Source organism: Aspergillus ibericus, assembly GCF_003184845.1.
Source record: "Aspergillus ibericus CBS 121593 unplaced genomic scaffold BO80scaffold_8, whole genome shotgun sequence".
In the NCBI taxonomy this organism is placed as follows: domain Eukaryota; kingdom Fungi; phylum Ascomycota; class Eurotiomycetes; order Eurotiales; family Aspergillaceae; genus Aspergillus; species Aspergillus ibericus.
The window spans coordinates 118,744-139,303 of NW_020292106.1; the positions used below are offsets into that span (position 1 = coordinate 118,744).

The following is a 20,560-nucleotide window of genomic DNA, read 5'->3' on the forward strand; positions in this document are numbered from 1 at the left end:
AAAACCCAACCCAACTTTGAAATACGATATTATGTTTTGATGATATATTTTGGACGTTGTTTTGGATGTGGTCAGACTGTTCAAAGATATTTTCAACGAATTCGTACTGTCTTCTCCCAATCACCATGTCCAGAGAATCAGATACGGGTCATGCAGACCCAAGTAGATATTTGAGTCCATTCCAGGCATAGCAATCTTAGCGTAGTTTACTACCCCATCATCTCCGTTACTACTATAGACCTGGGCTGCTGAATCTCATATCATTACTTGAACAGCAAGCGGTAGTTAGTGCCGGTAATAAATTTAGTCCCACCGCTGTGGGGCATTCGCCACCGCACCCGCCCCAGCAGGCAGCAGCAGCTTGATTATCTCGCGCATCCCTTGTCAGCCGGCTGCAGACAGACATTGCCCTTTCTTCATTACAAGATGACATCGCAGACCCCCAATCAGTCATTGCCAAACGCAGCCGCAAGTCAGCGATCAGGGCCAGCTGACAAGCGGATCCGTCTCCAGCAATTCTCGGAGCGAATCGCCGCATGGCCGGAGGATGATTGGTCGGGGATTTCGGACTCGAAACAGCGGAGGAGGTTGCAGAATCGGGTGAATCAGAGGGCGCGACGTGGGTGCCGATTTTACTATGGCTTAATTTTGGTGGTGGTGGTATCAGGCTGATAAGCATAGGGTTGCGGAAGAAGCTCGAGGCGGTCACATCTAGGGATGAATCTAGCAACCGTGGGGGCCGTTCATCTGCAGAGGTAGACGATCAGTCAAGAGTGTCGGCTACTGTCGAAAATGAGATGCCCGTTCCGAGGGTACACTCCGAGATAGACCGCACGCCAGCCCCCCTGGCCGCCATCAAACAAGTCCACATCCTGAACCCCGACTCAACCCACACCCAAACCATCCTCCACCAGTTCGAAGACCTCGTCCGGGCCGAATACATGCATTCTTCCCCCCGCACCGACATGCTCCTCCACCTGATCGAATTCAACTTCATCAAAGCGCTGATCCAGAATCTACGGCTCTTCGACCTCACCTCGGAGCAATTACACGACGATGCCATCTCGCCATTCAATGTGGCCGGCCCCTGGCCGCATGACTTTGAGGCGTCTCTGCCGCTCAGTCTCCGCGCGACAGTCGTCCAGCGCACGGTGTCGCATCACCCGTGGCTGGACCTGCTGCCAGATGCCCAAATGCGAGATAATCTGATTCGTGCCGGCGAATCGTACGATGAAACCCAGCTGTGTCTGGATATGAAAGGACATGGGATCATCGTGTGGAGGGATCCGTGGGATGCGTCCGGCTGGGAGATCAGCGAATCGTTTGCGCGCTCCTGGGGATGGGTGCTACGCGGGTGTTGGGATCTGGCTCGGTCGACGAATTATTGGCGGGCACGACGGAATGAGAAGCCTCTGTTTCGATGTTGTACCTAGTTGGCTGTAGGATATGATGGATTCTTTTTTTAGCATAAGGATAACTTCCGCTGCTTTCCGGTGTTAATGCCTCATTCATGGTTCATAGTTTATTAAGTGGGGATGATATTTTTCACCACCAAATGCTGATGAAAACAGGGTCTGGTTCACGAATCAGATGCCGCGTGTCATCATCCTGCAGATGGCCATGTGGGGGGCTTCTGAGGTGGATCCGTCAGCACCTTTACTCAAATTCCCGCTTCTCACCAATGAAATCACAGATAGGCTGCTGCAGACGGAATTAACGGGGATACAGTGGCGATGGCCGAGCTGGCACGGACAAGTGCTCCCTATTCCTAAAGCCGTCATACCATCCCTATGATCCACGAATCAAACGCAAGGTGTCATCATTGCCGCCCTGAATACCTGATGACATCAGTCTGAAGCAGCAAAGGCAGTGGGACTGCCCGTATCCATATCTCCATAGTCTGGATGTAACGGAGATATGTCTATCCCCGCCATCCATGGCATATATGTAGCCCCTCTCCCAGTATTATCGAGTATTCAACATTGTAACCACTCCACTAGTTCTCATCATGTCCCACTTCGCTGTCGCCCCCAAGCCCGCCAGCCTGCTCGGCTACCACCGCGTGTTGGCTCCCGCTGCCGGTATCAAGGTCTCGCCGCTATGTCTGGGGGCCATGAACTTTGGGAACACCTGGTATGATTCCCCCCCCCCCTTTAAGTGACGATAGCATACTGACTAGTGTTGGCATGCAGGAAAGAGTTCATGGGCGAATGCGACAAGGAGCAATCCTTTGCCCTAATGGATAAATTCTTCCAGCTAGGCGGTAACTTCATCGATACGTAGGTTCCCCCCTCCTTTCTCCTTCATATCGAGTGCACTGACAAGCACCAGCTCCAACAACTACCAACAAGAAGAATCCGAGCAATGGATCGGCGAATGGATGACCGCCCGGGGGAACCGGGACCAGATGGTGTACGTTTCCCCCCTCCGCCTCTCAACCACAACCAAAATAATAACTTGACTTTTGATCATAGGATCGCCACCAAATACACCACCGGCTTCCGCACCTCCCACCGGGCCACCGAACCCCTCCAATCCAACTTCGTCGGCAACTCCCTCAAAAGCATGCGGATCTCCGTCGACCGGAGCCTCCAAAAACTCCAAACCGACTACATCGACCTCCTCTACGTCCACTGGTGGGACTTCACCACCTCCGTCGAAGAAGTCATGCACGGTCTCAACAATCTCATCACCTCCGGCAAGGTACTGTATCTCGGGGTGTCGGATACCCCGGCGTGGGTGGTGGTCAAGGCGAATGATTACGCGCGGGCGCATGGACTGCGGCCGTTCTCGGTGTATCAGGGACGATGGAATGCCGGGTTTCGGGACCTCGAGAGGGAGATTATTCCCATGTGTCGGGATCAGGGGATGGCGATTGCGCCGTGGGCGCCGCTCGGACAGGGGAAGTTTAAGTCGGCGGAGGCGAGGAGGAGTGAGGAGGTGGGGAGTATGCGGGGGTCGAGTTTGACGGAGACGGATGTGAAGGTGTCGGATGCGTTGGAGAAGGTAGCCAAGCGGAAGGGGACGACGTTGCATGCGGTGGTAAGTTCCTTCCTTCCTGAGGTCTTTGTTGATGGTGGCTAATGAGGGGGATAGGCCCTGGCGTATGTGATGCACAAAACACCCAATGTGTTCCCGATTATCGGGCAGCGCAAGGTGGAACATCTTCAGGCCAATGTGGAGGCCTTGAGCGTGAGATTGTCCGACGAGGACTTGGATGAAATTGATAACGCATCGTCGTTTGATGTTGGGTTTCCCATGAACTTCATGTTCCGGGATAATTACTCGTCCCGGAACACGGCGGCGGATGTCTGGTTGACCAAGGCGTCAGCCCTGATTGATGTGCCGGCTCATCCGGCGCCGGTGCAGCCTCGTCAGGAATGATTCAGTGGGTAGTGTATAGAGGATGAAGTTACTACTCATATACATCAAATCGCACTAAATAATCTATATACCGAACTCCAACCAGCCATACGACCTGATGATAAAAGACGATCAATACAGTCGATTCCATCAACAAGCAGCAGCAGTCAGCGACTTGGAAGGCCCACCGCTGACGTAGCTGAGCGAGGGCAAAGTGACTGACTCCATACAGAATACTAGACACCTCATCTCATAACACCAGGATCCATCTTCATATGCATCATGCGCAAGCTTCTCCCCGGAACCTTATGATAATGCTAATTTATTCGCCACTAAAGCCGAGGCTTATCGGACTCCACCTGCCCTGGACCCACCCTTAGCGCGTAATCATTCCAATTCCATAAGAGTACAGACATGAGCTAGTAAGCAGTTCAATTCAACTGAAGTATATAATCCATCAGCAACGACACGTCTCCTTCCTCCTCACATACCCAATACCCTCATCGCATTACCCAGCAACACCACAATGAAAGCCATCTTCGGAGCCATGAACATCGGCGAGCCCGGTAATACCACCACCCCTCCCTCTCCCAAAGCATCCACATCCTAACTCCACCAGGCGACGGGCGTACGAGAGTCCACACCCTCCCCCAAGCCCGCAAAATGATCCAAGTCTTCCACTCCCACGGCCACACCACCATCGACACCGCCCGACTCTACGGCTTCGGCACCTCCGAAGAATTCCTCAGCCAGCTGAACCTCCCTGCCCTGTCATGCACCATCGACACCAAACTCTTCCCCACCGCCGTGAACCCCGCCCTCGCCTCCTCATCCCCGGAGAGCATCTACCACCACACGCCCGCGGACCTGCGTCGCGGTCTGATGGAGAGCTTAAAAGCACTGAACGTGAAAAAAATCAACACGTGGTACTTACACAGTCCCGACCGAACGGTGCCCTTCGAGGAGACGCTCCGGGAAGTGAACACCCTCTACCAAGAAGGATATTTCGACCGGTTAGGGCTAAGTAACTACCAATCCTGGGAAATCGCCAGCATCTGCGAGATCTGCGACCGGAACGGCTGGATCAAGCCCTCCGTCTGCCAAGGAATCTACAATGCGTTTCACCGCGCCGTGGAACCAGAGCTCCTCAAGTGTTTGAGGTATCACGGCATCTCGTTTTATTGCTTTAACCCCCTTGCCGCGGGGATGTTAACCTCTCGGTACTCGCGCGATAAACCCGACACGGTGACAGGTGGTCGCTTCGACCCTGCAACCCAGGCGGGAACATTCACGCGCAAGCGCTACTACCAGGAGGTATATTTCGATGCGTTGGAGGTGTTGAGGCCCGTGGCGGGCAAGTACGGGATTAGTGAGGTGGAGTGTGCGTTGCGGTGGTTGGTGCATCATTCGGAGCTGCGGGCGGAGTTGGGGGATGGGATTGTGATCGGGTCGAGTAGTGAGGGGCAGATGGAGGAGAATTTGGTCGCTATGGAGGGGGGGCCGTTGCCGGGGGAGGTCGTGGAGGCGTTGGATCGGGGGTATGAGATTGTGAGGGGGAATCAACTGATTTATTGGCATTGATTGATACCAGGATTATGGCTTGTGATGGGGTAGATAGATTGCATAGATTGTTATGACTTATGTGGTTTGATGCATGTAGTCTTGATATTTCTAACCGATGTAACTAGGCAAGGGAGGGAGGCTAGGGGCTTTTACATGGTAGTCTCGGAGGATGAATCTGGAATAGTCTGCGAGATTTACTTGATAGAAGATGAAGGGCTGATGGCTGTTATCGCTCCTTGGTGCCTTGGGCATAACCCAGCATCCTATGCCCAGCCCTGTAGATACCAAGGAGTTTATTATGTATTATTCCATCTGGACCGACCTGCCGATTCCGAAATTTCGTCCCACATAACTAAGCCAGCATTCCAAGCCGAGCTAAAGTATTGGTATGGTATGCCACCGACTAATCCCTAGTACTCACATTCTGCACTCTCAGATCTCCACCAAACATATCTCTCAATAAATATTAAGTAAATCGGGCCACAACAGCCCTCCTAGAAAGGAATAATTATACATCACCCACTCCCAACCACCTAGAATACATCACACCGCGCGAAGCAAGCATACCACCCAACCTCAGACGGACCCCCGCGCCAACCACCTCGCCTGCACCGACCCATTCCCCCTCCCCGGGCCCGCCTCCTCAAGATCAAACGCCCAAATCGCCTCATAACAATGCGTATCAACCTGCGCCTTCTGATTACTCGCCTGCGCATTATACGAGCTATTCCCGGGAAACAGGCTGATGATGTTATAAAAGTATGCCTGCCCCTATCATTAGCACTCAACTCACATTGGAAGTGAAAGAGAAGAAGGGTAGGGGAACATACATCAACCGCACTCTCCAACACGCGCACCTCCGCGGGCACCTTATACTTGCTCACGTGATCCAGAGACATCAGGGTACCCGCACTAGAGGCAAACGCATCCATGAGTTCGAGGAGCGATTGCACGAACTATCCTCATCTTAGCACTCCTTCATACAAGATTAATGGGATAGGGGGGAAGAGATTACGTTAGAATACCCCTCATACACAACCTGCTCTTGCGCCTCCTCCGTGATGACGGGGGTATTAGTGATGAAGCTGATGTCGGTGAGGACGACGGTCACGATGGTGTCGATTTCGGTGTAGACGTCCTATCCATTCTTCAACGTAAGATGATATACGCTGTGTGTGATGGGGTATCGGACGTACGCGCAGTGGACCCGCGTCGGAGGTGGAGTTGATCTCCAGGACGAGATCTTTGGCGGCGAAGCCCTGCTGGGCGAGTTCGTTCAGCGCATTGGCGATTTCAGTCGAGGTGAGAGAGGCGATTGCCCAGTGTGCGCAGAGGCAGAGGGCTATGACAAATGAGAAGATTTGGCGATGCATGATTATTAATGAGTGGGTAGATGGTTCAATTGTAAAGAATGGAATGTCAAAGAGTGAAATTACAATAATGAGCAAGGAGCAACTAAACGAGTGATGAGCGTGTTCTGAAAAGAGTGGCAGAACAACGCTCGGTGGATGCAAATGAGGGAGATGTTTGCCGGAGCAACAGCAACAGCAGCACTCGTATTGATATATCCTCGCACGGACCGGCGGGATTGAAATAATCCGTGCCTGACGGCTTACCCCGCTCCACTAGTCCGGAAGAGAGTAGCGCGTCTGCAGACGGTCGTGCCCCGTCCTATGGAGTCAAGGAGATACAAGTATGGCTGCCATCAACATTGTCTATATACCAGATATACATTATAAACAGGGCCTGTCTACATGGCCCATGCAGTAGATACAAACCGTAACCAACACCAGAAATGCCAAGAAACGCCAGCCACCATCAAGCTTTCGAACGCTGCTCCTTGCGATAGAAGAACAGGCACATCAAGGTTTCGAAAGCTGTTCCTTGCGATAGAAGAACAGGCACAGCACGTTGATGGACAGCATAAACAACAGACACACCCAAAAGTCGGCCTTCTCCAACCCGGCTCGGACGCCGGCGGAGAAATCGGGAAAAACATTCCCGGGCCCCAACTTGTCCGGGGCGGTGGCGCGCGCGAGGATAGTCGCTATTGATCCCACCACTTGCGCGGCCAGCAGCGTAAACGTGACATGAAAGCGAGTCATCGTGTTCAGAAGAATCATTCCAAATCCTGCTGCAAGTCAGATTATTTCCTCTGGTTATCCAGTATGCGAACTCACCGACACCCTGAAGGCTGTCCAAAACGCCCAGCCAGAGCCACAGTGCCCTCGCGAGGATGGCTCCCGCAACGGGACCACCGGCCCACGGGACGTACGTGCCAATGTTGGAGGTTGCCCACAGCATCTGGGCCCATCGAGGAGCCCCCAGACCGATCGCAAAGATCGGTATAAACCAGGCATGTCTTTTAGAAAAGACGTGAAAGACCCAGAGAGCTGCGGCCCAGACAACAATGAAGAACAACAGCACCAGGAGGATAATTTGCCACACCTTGGCATGCTTGCTAGACCAGAGATATAGCCAGTTCCGTCCGTACGGTGCGGACAGCCAGTAGTTGGATATAAAGACCATGTAGAAGAACCACTAAAGAGTCAGAGACAGATGCACAAATGCGTAGAGGACACCTACAAGAATGATCCGACGACGGAAGAGGGATAGGTAAAAGGTTGGCACTTGACCGGGCGCCTTTCGATAATACGCAGGGAGTCCGAAAAAGACGAGGCCGGCCAGCAGCCACAGCAGACAGGCCAGGCCAATTCCGATCCCGAGCAATGCCCGGGGGTTGGTCATGGTGAGGCTGAATTGGGTGCTCCCCTGCTGGTTGAGATTGGCCATCCAGCTGCCCCAGTACCACAGGAAACTGATGCATAGCTGCTGGCTGCCCTGGATCACGGTGGCTCGGTATATCCATGAGCTAAGGGGCGCTCCACCTAGAAGATGTCAGACGAGTTCCACATGCCTCAAACAGCACGTACCTTCATCTCCAAAGTTGAGGGCGAAGAAAATCGAGCCACTTGACGACGCGATCGAATAGAACCCGGTACCCACATTCTGCAGCCATTCTTGACTCGTGCTGTTGTGGATAGGACCGGCGAGCCCGACAAATAGAAAGGCAAACCCGTACATCTGCAGCCGTTAGATTCAGCTCAGCACATGATGGCATGACGTACCAAGAAAGGTAAGGTCAACACATAGACGGATGGCACAAGACGAAAAACCATCCACCATCCGATCGAAGAGGCAAGATAGATGGACGCCAGAATGTATAGCTTTTCTGCCGTCTCTCCGACCTGGCCGTTCAAGAGCGTAATCTGGTACGAGTTCAAGGCAAGAATTTGGCCCTAAATATGTTAGTGGCTGACGGATGTTCTCGCAAGGTGACTCACAATAGCCAGGACGATGGAATACACCGGCCACTCCCCCAGCTTCATCAACATGAACCGCTTCAACCCCGTCGGAGGAACATAGTCCTTCGGGAGGAGGAATTGCCCAGCGTTTGGGTCAACAGGAGCAGCCGCCGCCGGGGTCGGCGGTCGACTGGTGTCATGGATCTTGAAACGAAAGACCGAAGGGGACGGAGACGGAAGAGGCGACTTGCCCAGTTTGACGTCGCGGTATCGATTGAACCAGTCTTTCTCACTCTTCTCGATAAACAACTCGATGCACAGTTGGTCTTCCGAGTTCTTGCCATTCAGATCCGCCAGCTTCTTGGCAAACTTGTCGGCGTACTCATGATTGGCATCCGTGAAGAATGGACTGACCTTCTGCAGGTTGTAGTCTTCCTTTTCCCGGATAATATCTTCGACGCTGACCAGACTCATCATGAACGGGCTGAGGTTTCTTCGACCCAGCAAGCCATCTTCTGGCCCTGGCCCGAGAGAAGGGGTGCTCGCTCCCGAGTTATTGAAATGAGGAGTATTGGCAGCCCCGGACGGCGACAGGGCCGAGGGTGGGCGGTCACTAGAGTCGTCCTGGGTGACCCCTGGCGTGTGCTCGAAATCTTCCCCGTCGGGGGTGAAAGTGTAAATGACTCGCGGTCCGACACGATGGGCGGATGACAAGGGTCTGCGTGGGGACTCCATGTCAGTATCGGGGTCGTGGGATATGCTCAGGCTGGAGGGTAGATTTGCCGGCAGCGAGGGAACGCGGCCATGGCCGGGTCGAGTTCCGGGTCTCGAATCCACTGGAATCGGCCTGCGAGGCGAGCCCGAGATGGTGGGGCTGCGCGATCGGCTATGTTCGCGGCTGTTGTTTGAGCTGGACGAGAAGCGGACGTTGGGCATGATGTCGGGAACCAGGGTGCTGCTACCGGAAAACCTCCAGGAGCTGCGGTCGTGGCGCTTCGAGTATTTCGCGTGCTTCTCGATCGAGGTGGTTTGAAGGATCCCAAGATCCTCAACCCACTGCGCGACAGGGAAGCGCTGCTTGCCGGATCGTGCGCGCATCATCGCTCGGGTCTCATGAGATGACCTCAGAGCGTCATTGATGGCCGATTTGAACTGGTGAGTGAGGTGCTTGGTGGTCATTGACTCACTGGAAACATTAGTCTCTGCATATCGTGCCATCGGAGAACTCACATCGTGTACCACCATCCTGGCATCTGCCCAAGGCCACCAACACTAGAACGGATTAGAATGGGATGGTTAAGCATGTCAAGTCAGCACTTACCGTGATCCCACGCCCAACGCCCCTTTCCGGCCAAATTCGACAGCCACCAGACCAAACGGTTCATCTCGCGAAGGAATCAAAGCGAATTCAGCGCCACTGAAAATGAATGGGGGCAGGGCGGTAAACTCTGGCTTGGAAAAGACGCGTTCGGGGTAGAGCTCCATCAGCCGGTTCAGTTTCATTGCGGCAAACCTTCCATAGAGATCGATGACTGGTCCAATGCACATCAACTGGACCTTGGGATGAGCATCAAGGATGGAGGGGAAAATGTCCGCAATCAAGTCAATGCCCTTTTGCATGGACCAGCGGCCCACAAACACAAACAGCTGCGCCTCTGGGTCAACTTTAAGTCCTGCCCATTCCTGCGCTTGTTTCTTGAGTGCGGCACGACTGGCTTCGAACTCTTCGTCAATAGTGACCTCCCCATTGTTGCTTGCGTTGTGATCCCACTCAGCCAGGTCGGATGGGTCCGGGTTTGGCAGAGCCCCGATGCTCTTGAGGCCCCAGAAAATGGGATATCTCGCGTACGATCTCTTACCGTACTTCTTCGAAACACCCACGGCACCGAATCCATTCTGGTGGATTTTCAGATAGTTGGCAGCGCAATGAAGGAGATTAAAAACATCACCAAACTGCACATACTTCTTCACCACTGGCTGGCTCAAGTTAAAAACCTTGCACACCTCTTGAACTTGCTGTGGGGTATGCATTGGCCATAGGCCTTGGAACTCAGCATTATGCAGAGACAGGCAGCATGGGATCGTCTGCGGTAGAAGATACAGCGGAGCGGCTGCGCCATGATAATCGTTGATGTGATAGAGGTCAATGGCCGGGAATCGCTTGATGGCTTCCGCAATGCATTGGTTCCAGGCTGAATAGAAGATGGCCGAATGCAGGTCATCCATCCGGGCTGGATACGGGTCCGATTTGGACTGCGCTCGGAACACGGGCGCGTCGAGCAAGACGTACGTGATATTGTGCAGCCGATGATACTGGACGTCAACTTGATACTTGTTCCCAAGAACGGTGACGACCATCGGTTCCTGGATATCGTCCTTGGGATACTCGACGCCTCCAACACAGGGAACCACCCAGATCAAGTCTTGATGAGTCAGGTGTTTGCCCATCAGCTGAGCCATCACACCCAGCCCACCGATCTTGATCTTGATGGCCCAATCTTCGATGTCGTATTCCATGGTAGCGATGAGTACGGTGCGCCGTTGGACGTTCACCGTGGCACCCACGACACTGGCACCGTGAGACAGGGTCGGGATCATGGAGGTTCGATCAAGTCCGGAATTTGCTTCCCGGTCATCTGCAGAGCGGGTCGCCTTGTGCAAGACACTCACGAATGGAGCGAAGGTTGACGTTTTCTCCGTGACGCCGATTTGGTTGAACTTGACCTTGTAGAACGCCTTGAGGTAAGTATAGACAGCGCCGACCGCGGTAGCGACCGGGATGACAGCGAGCAAGATAAAGAGGGCCAGCTGAACCCATCTCGATCCGGCGGGAACGGCGTAGACCCTCAGATCGCCGTCGTCCACGGTGAGTTTGAACGACAGATAAGGCGAAGGCGGCGGAATGGTCACGTTGAATACATTACTGAGCAGCGTGACGGGTGGAACCTGGTCCAGAACGTTGTCGCCATCGATATCCCCAAACACCTGAGTTTGATCGGGCAGACCGTCTTCGTTCATGCCCCAGGCATTGAATGCAACCTGGACGGGCCATTCGCCCATGAAGTTGATTTCCCACCGACCTGTGACGTTGCTAAGAGCCATTTGGTTCGAGTAGCCCGCATCGTAGCCATACTGATTGAAGTCGCCTTCAATGAAGAGGTTGGGAAAGCGCCGCGGCGGCTTGTATGCCCACTGGGCGTCTCCATGGAGCCAGTGATCACTACTTCCGGCCAGCTTGCTCCAGTATTGGGCGATGATGTGCTCTCCATCCCAGGCCTGTTTGGCGGTCCCGGTCCAGTTCTTGCCGGGGATCGAGGTATTGAAGCCGGTATATGTCATCCAGGCACTAAAGGTAGCTCCAAAATCCAGCGAGTAGCGCCACATGTCGGCACCGGGGGCGTGCGGCATCACGGACAAGGGCTCCGTGTCGGATGACGGGGTTTCGAACAGTAAAGTTCTACTGTAGTTGGCCAGCTGGGGCCAGACCATTGGATTGGTTGTCTCCCCAATACGGAAAAGAAAGTGGTCGACCGACTGCGATCAGTTAGAGTTGGATACTTTTGCATGGCCTTAAATGTACTCACGTTCGTGGATTGATTTCCTGTTGCAGTGGTCACATTGCTCACGGTGATTCTATGAATCCCTGGAAAGACATTGGACAAATTTGCCTCATAGCTGAAAACACTCGTCAATGCCCCTGGCCATGCCGCCACTTCCGTCTCGGCAATAGCTTTACAAGAGACCGAGGTCGTGTTCAGCTGAGCACTCTCGTCATTGAGCGCTGTGGACGTGACCGTCAACGAGTTGGTGATTTGATCGCAATCCATCTCTTGAGAAAATTCGAAGCCGATCCGTATGGTCTCCCCGTCAGTGCCGTTGGAGACAAGACGCGCATCATGCCCCGGGGTAAAACTCGTTATGTATGGGGAAGGCGACACGAACTTATCCTTCGGAACAAAGGCTTTGAACCCCCAAGCGGGCATGGTAAGGTTGGGATAGCACCCGTTAGGAAGCTCCGACCCTTCAAATCTGCGCGTGGTCAGCAACAGCAATATCAATAACACAGTGATCATACCCAAGCGTCATCGAGCTGTTGACCAGCGTATATTCGTCGAATGGGTGGAACAGGTTCTTCACTGTCGTCCCTGCGGGAAATGGCGAGATCAACGCGTCCTTGTCGCTGCAGTTGAATTGATGATTGACCGTTTTGTTATCATTTGCATACACGAGCCAGACACTCTGATTGCCCTGGCCTTGGCCGTCGAAATTCTGCAGATCCGCAAACCGCGACCTCATCACACTCCACATGCCTGTCTCGGTTGGTGTCCCATTGCTGCCTGGCAGGTAGATATCCACGGTCTGGTTGGACAATTGCTGCAGGTACCAGCCATCATTGAGAACTGGGTAGTTTTGGCGCATCTCGAACATCATCTTGATGAGACCACGCAGGGGGTGAGAAGGATCCCGGTGATCGAGGCTGACGGAATCGTCTCCACATCCGGTGAGGGCGCGTTCGAGCGGAAAGTCATAGTACTTGTCGGATCCCAGCTTGTAGCATCCGTGAAGCTGCCACGCTTGAGCAGATGACATGGGTCCGCGACCGAAGACTGAATAGTTAGAGTGGAGTTAATGCTAGGTGAGGACGTGGGATGCCATACTATAGTTATTGGCCTGATTGTCCAGAACATAGAAATCCTGTTCCTCGCCCCAGGAAAGAATAGGAACTCCCGGCATGAGTAGTGAAGCAATGTACAGTCCCAGATTCTGCTTGTGGGTGCCGTTCTTAATCGCAGGCCACCTGAAAACGTCCTGATTCGTGACGCCAAAGAGATGACGAGGATCGAACTTGCCGGTATTCGTGTTGACCATATCATTGGTCTGGACAAGTCCATTCCAGGTTTCGACGAAATTGACGGGCGGGTCACCTTCAGCGGCGTAGACGCCATCCAGACTGGATCCGACGTGTTACCTTTGCTCAGACGAAAGGGAGGGGAACTTACCCTAGAAACCGACTCAGGCCACGGTACAAGGTGTAGTGGAAGGCCGCCCCGTCCAACGCGGATTGCTCAGCAGGTCTCAAGAAGAGATCTTCGTCTGACTTGTCTGTCTTGTTGGTCATCATAAACGCTTCGGTGATGTTGGAGCTGGTTTGATTGGTCTGGCGACCGCGACCGATGTACAGCGAGCCAAAGGCATTCCCCGACACGATTTCTCCCGGAATATAGAAATTGTCTTTGCCCAGCTGCTGGGCGCATTCCCGCACGGACTCGGACCACTCGCCAAGATTGTCCAGGGTCACTTGCAGAGCTTTGTCCACACGGAATCCATCGATATCCAGCATGCTGATGGTCAGACACGAAAAGTGTTTGATCTTTGCCAGAACATCTGGCCGCCAGGTGCGCAAACGATCCTGCACGAATGCGAACTTGGCAATCTGCCCTTCCCATTCAGTGTAGTTTCCGAAGGCAGCCACTTCTCCGTACTATAGGGGTCAGCTGTAATCACTACAAAGGAAACTGGAGTTACCTGATCAATTTCGCTATTGCGGCATGAAGGGCCAAGGGTGGTGGTGGTCAAGCCGGTTCCGTCGTCATCCCAGAACCGAGGATACTCCCAGGGACATTCTGCCTCGATTTGATTTCCCGGCTGAAAGTCCCAGTACCGACGGTCATACTTCCATACATAGTCGTACTCATTGGGATTGATCGGCGCGGACCTGTTCAAGTAACCTTGGAAACCGACGAGGTCTCCCATTCTATCTCCAATCAGCATATGATCTCGATACCACAGATTGATCCCACATACGTTCCAAAGGTATTATCAAACAACACATACATCCCCCGCTGATGAGCCTCGGATATCATTGTGCGCCAGTCCTCGATCGTTCCGTAGTGATGGTCCATCAGAGTCAGGTCAAGCGGGGAGTACCCATCGGCACCCCAAGGAAAGTTGATGTATGGTGTTCCGGCAAGATAGAGACCCTAGGCTTCGTCAATGTGTATGTCCAGTAACCCCCGCCAGCCACTCACCTTAATCCCCATGCCCTGCAGGTAATCAAAGGTATCCATCAAACCAAGCGCATCGCCACCATGGCGGAACTGGTTGGAGGTCAGGATGTGTTCCCACTGCGTTCCGTTTGCATCGTCGTTACTGGGGTCGCCATTGACGAATCTATCGAGGAAGATTGTGTAAAAAGGGAACCGCCAGTTCTCTGGGGAGGGGTGATACGAGTGGCCATCCCACTGACCCGCGTAGTCCAGGGGATCTGTCGCGGTCTGATTTTGATTGAGATTCCAGTTTACCTGGTCCGGAAGGTGTGGCAGGGATTGTGCAAGGTGGGAGGATAGTGCAACGAGGGACAGGAAACGAGTGATGGGAGTGAACAGCTTCATCCCGCAAGGTGAATGCCACTACTGTGACATCCACAAAGCACGCTGGTTGAGCCGCAACTGCGAAAACGGAGGCACGAATTTCAAACAAACAACGACCACCACAACGACACAGTGCATAACAGAATGAAGGGGGATTTCTTGGACACAGAGATGGCGGACAGATTCATTGGGCACAGATGGGCAAAGAGAACCATGTCCAAGATAACGCAATCCACCGCAGCGCATCGATGCAGTGGCCGTGAGTGAGGCGGTCGCGCACTACTAAATTTGGACGATGAGTCTGGGACTGAGACACGCTATTTGGTGGACCTCCAGCGAGTGTTATCCCGCCCAGTCCGTCTGGTTGAAAGCAAATTCAGCTTTAAGACCACCCCGCCACATTGCTCGGGCCTCAACAGCAGGTTCCAGGCCTGCGCCGGAAGCCTCATGTCTCATACGCGGCGGATCTGACATGCATCGAAGTCCTAAGGTCCTTCGTATCCCAAGTGGGTCTGGAGTCGGGCTTCTCCGGACAGCTCACACCCGGCGAACACCCATATGTTGGGGGGGGAGGGGGGAGGGGGCAGAATGATCCACTCGAGATCGGGGTGAACAGCCTCATCTGTCGATGGTGGCTTCAACATGGCGGAGGCTATGATGGTGTTCGTCCAGCAGTTCGGAGGATAGCTGCAGGGGTGTGAGTTATCTAATTCCACGGGAAATCGGAAGTGAACCATCGATCAGCGTGGACGATATGCCCGATCGGCTAGCCCGCTCTCAGTAAGTTCCGTGGATCCATACGGGCTGTTGGGACACGTCATGGCTTGCTAGCCTGCTTGTGGTGAGCCGTTCCAGGCAAGCGAAGCGAGCCAAGCGAAACGGTGGGAGGATGAAATGCGAGCAGAAGCAAAGATAAGGAAGGGGTCCGAAGGGTCCGTGGGCGGTGGGCATAGCGGTCGCTTTTAAGGTTTAGCTGTCAGACCAGCAAAACCCGCCGATCGGGCAGGAACAGCGGAACCGCGGTGAACTTTCAGCAATTCTGTGAGAACCGGCTGTCGATCAGGACCCGTCCGTGACCGTACCATACATACCCCGTCCCGTATGTATCCGGGTGGTCGCTCCGGTCGTCTATGTCGCATATATGACAGGGCCAAATTCATTCAAGTCGAACACGGCGAGCTTGACTCTACCAGTGCACTTGTCTCACTCCTTACTTGCAAACCGGGTCATGCAAACGCCACCGACTATGCGTGAGTGGTGGATGGTGCTGTTGGTAGCGGCGACGGTCCAGGCGGCTTCCCGAGACCAATGGATCGGTCGGTCGGTCTACCAAATCGTGACCGATCGCTACGCGCGATCGGATAACTCGACTACCGCGGCGTGTGATGCAGCGGAGGGCAACTACTGTGGCGGGTCTTTCCAGGGTATCATCAACAAGCTGGACTATATTCAGGACCTCGGGTTCGATGCGGTATGCACATCCCAACGGCTCAACGACAGTACTGATAGAGGACGCAGATTTGGATCTCTCCCGCGCAAACTCAAGAGTCAACCCGAACGGCGGATCTCTCAGGTATTCACACCTCGATGTATAGGAAGAAATAACTAACATCAGATGAAGCATATCATGGCTATTGGCCAAATGATCTATATTCCATCAACTCCCACTTTGGCACGTCCGATGACCTTCAAGCGTTGTCCGCAGCGTTGCACGCGCGGGGAATGGTGAGTCACCCGCCAAACCTATGTATTCATGGACTGACTGACATGAATAGTACCTGATGCTGGACGTCGTCGTCGGTGACTTGGCCTGGGCGGGAAACCACACCATCGTCGACTACAGCACGTTTAATCCCTTCAACGATCAGAAGTATTTTCACGACTTCAAACTACTCTCCTCTGATCCGACCAACGAAACCTGTGTTCTGGATGTAAGTTATCCGCGGCGATTCGGACCGAATTCTAACCCTGTATCAGTGCTGGATGGGAGACACTGTCATATCGCTTCCAGACCTGCGAAACGAGGACCAGCAAGTCCAGCAGATGCTGGGTACTTGGGTTTCGGAGTTGGTTTCGAACTATTCCAGTAAGTTTACACACTGCCTCGTCGGATGGTCTAACAGGTTCCAGTTGATGGGCTGCGCATCGACAGTGTCTTGAATATCGCCCCCGACTTCTTTGCGAATTTCACCAAGGCAGCGGGAGTTTTTACGATCGGCGAAGGCGCCACCAAGGATGCGACCGATAACTGTCCGTTGCAGCCCAGCATCAACGGATTGCTGAATTATCCGTTGTAAGTAGCTCATCCGATGCACAGAGGCGTGTTGACCGATTAGGTATTACATTATCACCACTGCCTTCAACACGACCGGCGGAAACTTGAGCACCATTATCCAGTCCATCGACTACATCAAGACCCAGTGCGAGGTGAGATTTCTAATCTTGATACGGGAATTAAACTTACAGTAACAGGATGTCCTGGCCCTGGGAACCTTTACAGCCAACCAGGATGTGCCTCGCTTCGGCTCGTACACATCGGATCTATCAGTAAGTCATTACTTCTGGTTGGAGGGGTTGTCTGACGTTGTCATCAGCTTGCTCGCAACATTCTCACCGTCAGCATGCTCACGGACGGTATCCCCATCCGTAAGTAACCCCACTACCCCACCCAAGCAATCCAACCCTAATCAATGCAGTTTACTACGGCGAAGAGCAGCACTTGTCGGGCGGATTTAACCCGGTCAACCGCGAGGCTCTTTGGCTGACCAACTATTCAATGGACTCGACCTCCCTCCCGTCGCTTGTCCAATCGCTGAACCGCATTCGGGCATATGCCAGCGGGAATGGCAAACAGTACACGCTCAAGTCGCAGTCCGGGACCGATTACCTTTCGTACCTTTCCGTCCCCATTTTCAACACCACTCGCATTCTAGCCACCCGCAAGGGCTTCGCTGGCAACCAGGTGGTGACTGTCGTATCCAATCTGGGAGCCAAGCCAGCCACGAAAGCCACCACCAAGATTACGCTGGGCTCTGACGGCACGGGATTCCAATCCCGGCAGAACGTGACGGAGATACTGTCCTGCACGACGGTGGTCACCGATTCCCACGGCAATCTGACCGTGGACCTTAGCTCGGACGGGGGTCCTCGGGTATACTATCCCACGGACAGCCTGAAAAACAGCACGGACATCTGCGGCGATCAGTCCCAAACGACAAGCCCGAGTAGCTCGGCAGCCTCGTCCATCAGCCCAACCCCTTCCACCGGGGCTGAGTCTTCCGTGTTCGGAATGTCATTGGAGATAAGGACCTTGCTCGTCACGGTTGCAATGGCCACGGCCACGTCTTACTTTTTCGTCTAACTGCCCCTCTTCGCTTATCTTTGTATGTTTCGTATGTGTTTCGGTTTATCGGTTATGTCTTGGATGTTTTGTTCGTGGCTTACATAGACCGGCGTGTTGTTTCAGTTGTTCTTGCAGTCGTTGTCCGTAGCAGCCATGTAATTAATAATGTGATGTTTCTTTGCCCACCAAGCCAATCATGAAGCCTCCTCTAACCCCCTTCACCGTATCTATTTCCGTCCCAAAGCGATGCACGTCGCGCATTACGTCGGAAAATCCGACCCGGCCGAGCCCTCGGTTCCCATTGGTCGCGCTGACTATCGGTCACCAAGTCGGCGTTGGTAAAGGTACACAAAGCCGACGCAGGACGCTCGGCACAAAGACAGATCCTACCAATAGAATCCCGCCAGGAGATTACCGTCATGACCGGTATGCATCGGCGGCGTAAACTTACGAGACCACTAAAATAGATTCTGATAGCCTCGATTTACCAGCCACAAAAGCTTCCTAGCGCCCACCTAGCACAAACCTAGTGCTGACATGAGAGAATCCCTGCGTGCAAAGCTTGAGTCTTTATCCGCAAGGAAAAAGAAAGTACATCCCGGTCGGGGATTTGATTGGCACGATAAGTCCAGCGCAGCATGACAGATCACTAATGCCGAGATTGGTCCCGTAGGGCCCGTTTGTTGTCCCCTACGTGGGCTTCTGTCCGAGAGCCTCAGCCCATTCGGGCGATCACCTCGTATTGCAGTTCTATGTCGGCCTAGACATCGGTGTGTCTCAGTCGTTGGGCTTCCAATGGTGTGATGGATGCTGTATACTTCTTTCATCCATCACAACATCGGTCCGTGACAAAGAAGTTACACATATATATAGTTCGTTCCGGGCAGGTTGTAGGATGATCATCCAGCTTCATTCACTCGTAGCTTACTCCGTACGTTGATCAAAATGCGGTTCTCATTCACCCTCGCCTCTTTGGGCCTGATCTCGTCGGCTGTGGCCCTTACCATCACGGCCCCGACCTCCAGCTCGACGTGGGATTTTAACACCCCACAGACCATCAAGTTCACCAGCAATTCCACGGATCCCGAGTACATCAGTATCATCCTGAGATCTGAGGATGGTTCTTTCCAGACCAAGCTGGCGGACAACGTGAAGACCGCTGATGGAGAATACACGACTCAATCCAACCCTAGTATTTCCAATGGGTATGCGTCGCAGCCACTCTACAGTACAGGAACAAACACTAATCGATTCACCCCTACGTACAGAGACGACTACGAGATCCAGATCATTGACTCCGCAGGCACCCTCGCCCTGAGTCAGGTCTTTACTGTCGAGAAGGGTGCTACAAGCGATGGTACCACATCCTCGTCCTTGTCCAGCACTGCCAGCACTACTTCCTCATCCTCTTCTACCACCCTGTCCACCACCACTACTACTACTTCTTCCTCTTCATCTTCTACATCCAGTGAGACCTCTTCCACTCCCACTTCAACCTCCCTTATCCGTTCAGCATCCTCGACACCTGCGTCGAGCACTCCTCTGTCATCTTCTGCTTCTCCTTCAGGCAAGACCAATCTCACACAATACTACAAAACCCCATACTAACATACCTTTCTCCCTCGTAGCATCTACCTCCTCCACTTCTTCCTCCTCGTCCTCTTCGAGGGACACTTCCTCCACCGCATCCTCCAATTCCACTACCACCGCTCTGCTAGCCACTGGAGCAGCCTCCTCCCTGTCCGGCGCTCCCAAGGGCGCCGTGGGTCTGCTTGGTGCGGCAATCGCGCTCTTGAATGCCTGATAACCCCCTTGAGTATCTTTCGGGAGTGTGTGTGTCTGATGCGGTTGTGTAGTCGAAGAAAGGGGTATTAATTGATGATGATGTGTTATGTTTTATGGGTTATATAGCACGGAATACACTGGACTTCTTACACCTATTCCATCCCATCCCATCCCATGCCATAGATGAATTGAATTGGAACTACAATAGTCAAGTCTGTTCCGGAATGAACTCCCCACCACCACCACCACCACCACCACCACCAAACATACAACATAACGCACCCAAGAGCGCAGCATAGAACATAAGCATGGCATAGTTATGATACAGTGACCATGAAATAGTACCTTGCTTCAAACAACTGAATATATTTATAGCCCTTCGGAAATGCTCGGTATGGCCATCCCCAATACTTGCATATGACGATAATATTCCGAAAAACAGACAGATACCAAGTCGTAACTATTGGGAAAAAAAGTTCATGCGAGATAACTGACTGGCAGCTCTATTCGCCTGTGAAGGGATCGGCGCGAGGGTTTATTCTCCGGAGCATAGGTCAAGGTTAGGCGTACATGCAGACTACATACGCCACATTACGATGGCTCTGATTAGAGGATACAGAATAGGAAGAAGGTTATTTATCTTTGATTCAAGGGATACGTGTGCGGAAGGGGATTGTAGTTGTTGGGCAATAGTATGCTGGTGAATATATATTTGCAGCGACGTCGAGTTGATGTTAGGGTCGCGGAAGAGATTGCATTAGATCAGAGTAAGCCTAGTCAGAAGCGCCCAAGTAACCCAAAAGAGCATCCCCCATTACAGGAGTGACTAG

At 53.1% G+C, this 20,560-nt stretch overlaps 7 protein-coding genes across 7 annotated transcripts; 5 read left to right on the top strand and 2 right to left on the bottom strand.

Annotated features, from left to right (window-relative positions):
• Positions 1-391: 391 nt before the first annotated feature.
• On the top strand, positions 392-1,494 carry BO80DRAFT_422648 (uncharacterized protein). Its single transcript, XM_025718868.1, has 2 exons — positions 392-619; positions 682-1,494. Exons 1-2 carry the CDS (start codon positions 427-429, stop codon positions 1,431-1,433), a joined length of 945 nt encoding a protein of 314 aa, XP_025578043.1. The 5' UTR covers positions 392-426; the 3' UTR covers positions 1,434-1,494.
• Positions 1,495-1,888: 394 nt separating this feature from the next.
• Positions 1,889-3,622, top strand: BO80DRAFT_400783 (aldo/keto reductase). The gene is made up of 5 exons (XM_025717539.1): positions 1,889-2,133; positions 2,193-2,279; positions 2,332-2,412; positions 2,475-3,042; positions 3,097-3,622. Exons 1-5 carry the CDS (start codon positions 2,009-2,011, stop codon positions 3,382-3,384), a joined length of 1,149 nt encoding a protein of 382 aa, XP_025578044.1. The 5' UTR covers positions 1,889-2,008; the 3' UTR covers positions 3,385-3,622.
• Positions 3,623-3,824: 202 nt separating this feature from the next.
• Positions 3,825-4,944, top strand: BO80DRAFT_462410 (aldo/keto reductase family protein; the record flags this gene model as incomplete). The annotated part of the gene is made up of 2 exons (XM_025722511.1): positions 3,825-3,929; positions 3,983-4,944. The coding sequence occupies exons 1-2, from the start codon at positions 3,890-3,892 to the stop codon at positions 4,942-4,944; spliced, it is 1,002 nt and encodes a 333-aa protein (XP_025578045.1). The 5' UTR covers positions 3,825-3,889.
• A 234-nt stretch (positions 4,945-5,178) lies between these two features.
• Positions 5,179-6,299, bottom strand: BO80DRAFT_400791 (uncharacterized protein; the record flags this gene model as incomplete). The annotated part of the gene is made up of 4 exons (XM_025717540.1): positions 5,179-5,691; positions 5,757-5,882; positions 5,942-6,064; positions 6,123-6,299. The coding sequence occupies 4 exons, from the start codon at positions 6,297-6,299 to the stop codon at positions 5,503-5,505; spliced, it is 615 nt and encodes a 204-aa protein (XP_025578046.1). The 3' UTR covers positions 5,179-5,502.
• Positions 6,300-6,788: 489 nt separating this feature from the next.
• On the bottom strand, positions 6,789-14,623 carry BO80DRAFT_349280 (alpha-1,3-glucan synthase; the record flags this gene model as incomplete). The annotated part of the gene is made up of 15 exons (XM_025715494.1): positions 6,789-7,060; positions 7,107-7,467; positions 7,513-7,814; positions 7,860-8,010; positions 8,055-8,225; positions 8,271-9,417; positions 9,462-9,503; positions 9,553-11,765; positions 11,816-12,260; positions 12,307-12,838; positions 12,890-13,182; positions 13,232-13,713; positions 13,758-13,986; positions 14,037-14,212; positions 14,261-14,623. 15 exons carry the CDS (start codon positions 14,621-14,623, stop codon positions 6,789-6,791), a joined length of 7,179 nt encoding a protein of 2,392 aa, XP_025578047.1.
• Positions 14,624-15,549: 926 nt separating this feature from the next.
• Positions 15,550-18,129, top strand: BO80DRAFT_422651 (alpha-amylase). The gene is made up of 10 exons (XM_025718869.1): positions 15,550-16,073; positions 16,121-16,175; positions 16,224-16,327; positions 16,378-16,533; positions 16,580-16,688; positions 16,733-16,895; positions 16,939-17,029; positions 17,075-17,149; positions 17,197-17,248; positions 17,299-18,129. The coding sequence occupies exons 1-10, from the start codon at positions 15,849-15,851 to the stop codon at positions 17,961-17,963; spliced, it is 1,695 nt and encodes a 564-aa protein (XP_025578048.1). The 5' UTR covers positions 15,550-15,848; the 3' UTR covers positions 17,964-18,129.
• Positions 18,130-18,887: 758 nt separating this feature from the next.
• On the top strand, positions 18,888-19,916 carry BO80DRAFT_462414 (GPI anchored serine-threonine rich family protein; the record flags this gene model as incomplete). Its single annotated transcript, XM_025722512.1, has 3 exons — positions 18,888-19,150; positions 19,214-19,512; positions 19,574-19,916. 3 exons carry the CDS (start codon positions 18,891-18,893, stop codon positions 19,747-19,749), a joined length of 735 nt encoding a protein of 244 aa, XP_025578049.1. The 3' UTR covers positions 19,750-19,916.
• Positions 19,917-20,560: the final 644 nt, after the last annotated feature.

What these genes read in the sequence shown, in the direction of transcription:
- BO80DRAFT_422651 (XM_025718869.1), top strand. Translation starts at nt 15,849, where the DNA reads ATGCGTGAGTGGTGGATGGTGCTGTTGGTAGCGGCGACGGTCCAGGCG. An exon ending in CCGAACGGCGGATCTCTCAG is followed by an intron (nt 16,176 to 16,223) that starts GTATTCACACCT and finishes CATCAGATGAAG; the next exon opens with CATATCATGGCTATTGGCCA. An exon ending in ACGAAACCTGTGTTCTGGAT is followed by an intron (nt 16,534 to 16,579) that starts GTAAGTTATCCG and finishes ACCCTGTATCAG; the next exon opens with TGCTGGATGGGAGACACTGT.
- BO80DRAFT_422648 (XM_025718868.1), top strand. Translation starts at nt 427, where the DNA reads ATGACATCGCAGACCCCCAATCAGTCATTGCCAAACGCAGCCGCAAGT. An exon ending in GGTGAATCAGAGGGCGCGAC is followed by an intron (nt 620 to 681) that starts GTGGGTGCCGAT and finishes TGATAAGCATAG; the next exon opens with GGTTGCGGAAGAAGCTCGAG.
- BO80DRAFT_400783 (XM_025717539.1), top strand. Translation starts at nt 2,009, where the DNA reads ATGTCCCACTTCGCTGTCGCCCCCAAGCCCGCCAGCCTGCTCGGCTAC. An exon ending in GGCGGTAACTTCATCGATAC is followed by an intron (nt 2,280 to 2,331) that starts GTAGGTTCCCCC and finishes GACAAGCACCAG; the next exon opens with CTCCAACAACTACCAACAAG. An exon ending in GGGAACCGGGACCAGATGGT is followed by an intron (nt 2,413 to 2,474) that starts GTACGTTTCCCC and finishes TTTTGATCATAG; the next exon opens with GATCGCCACCAAATACACCA.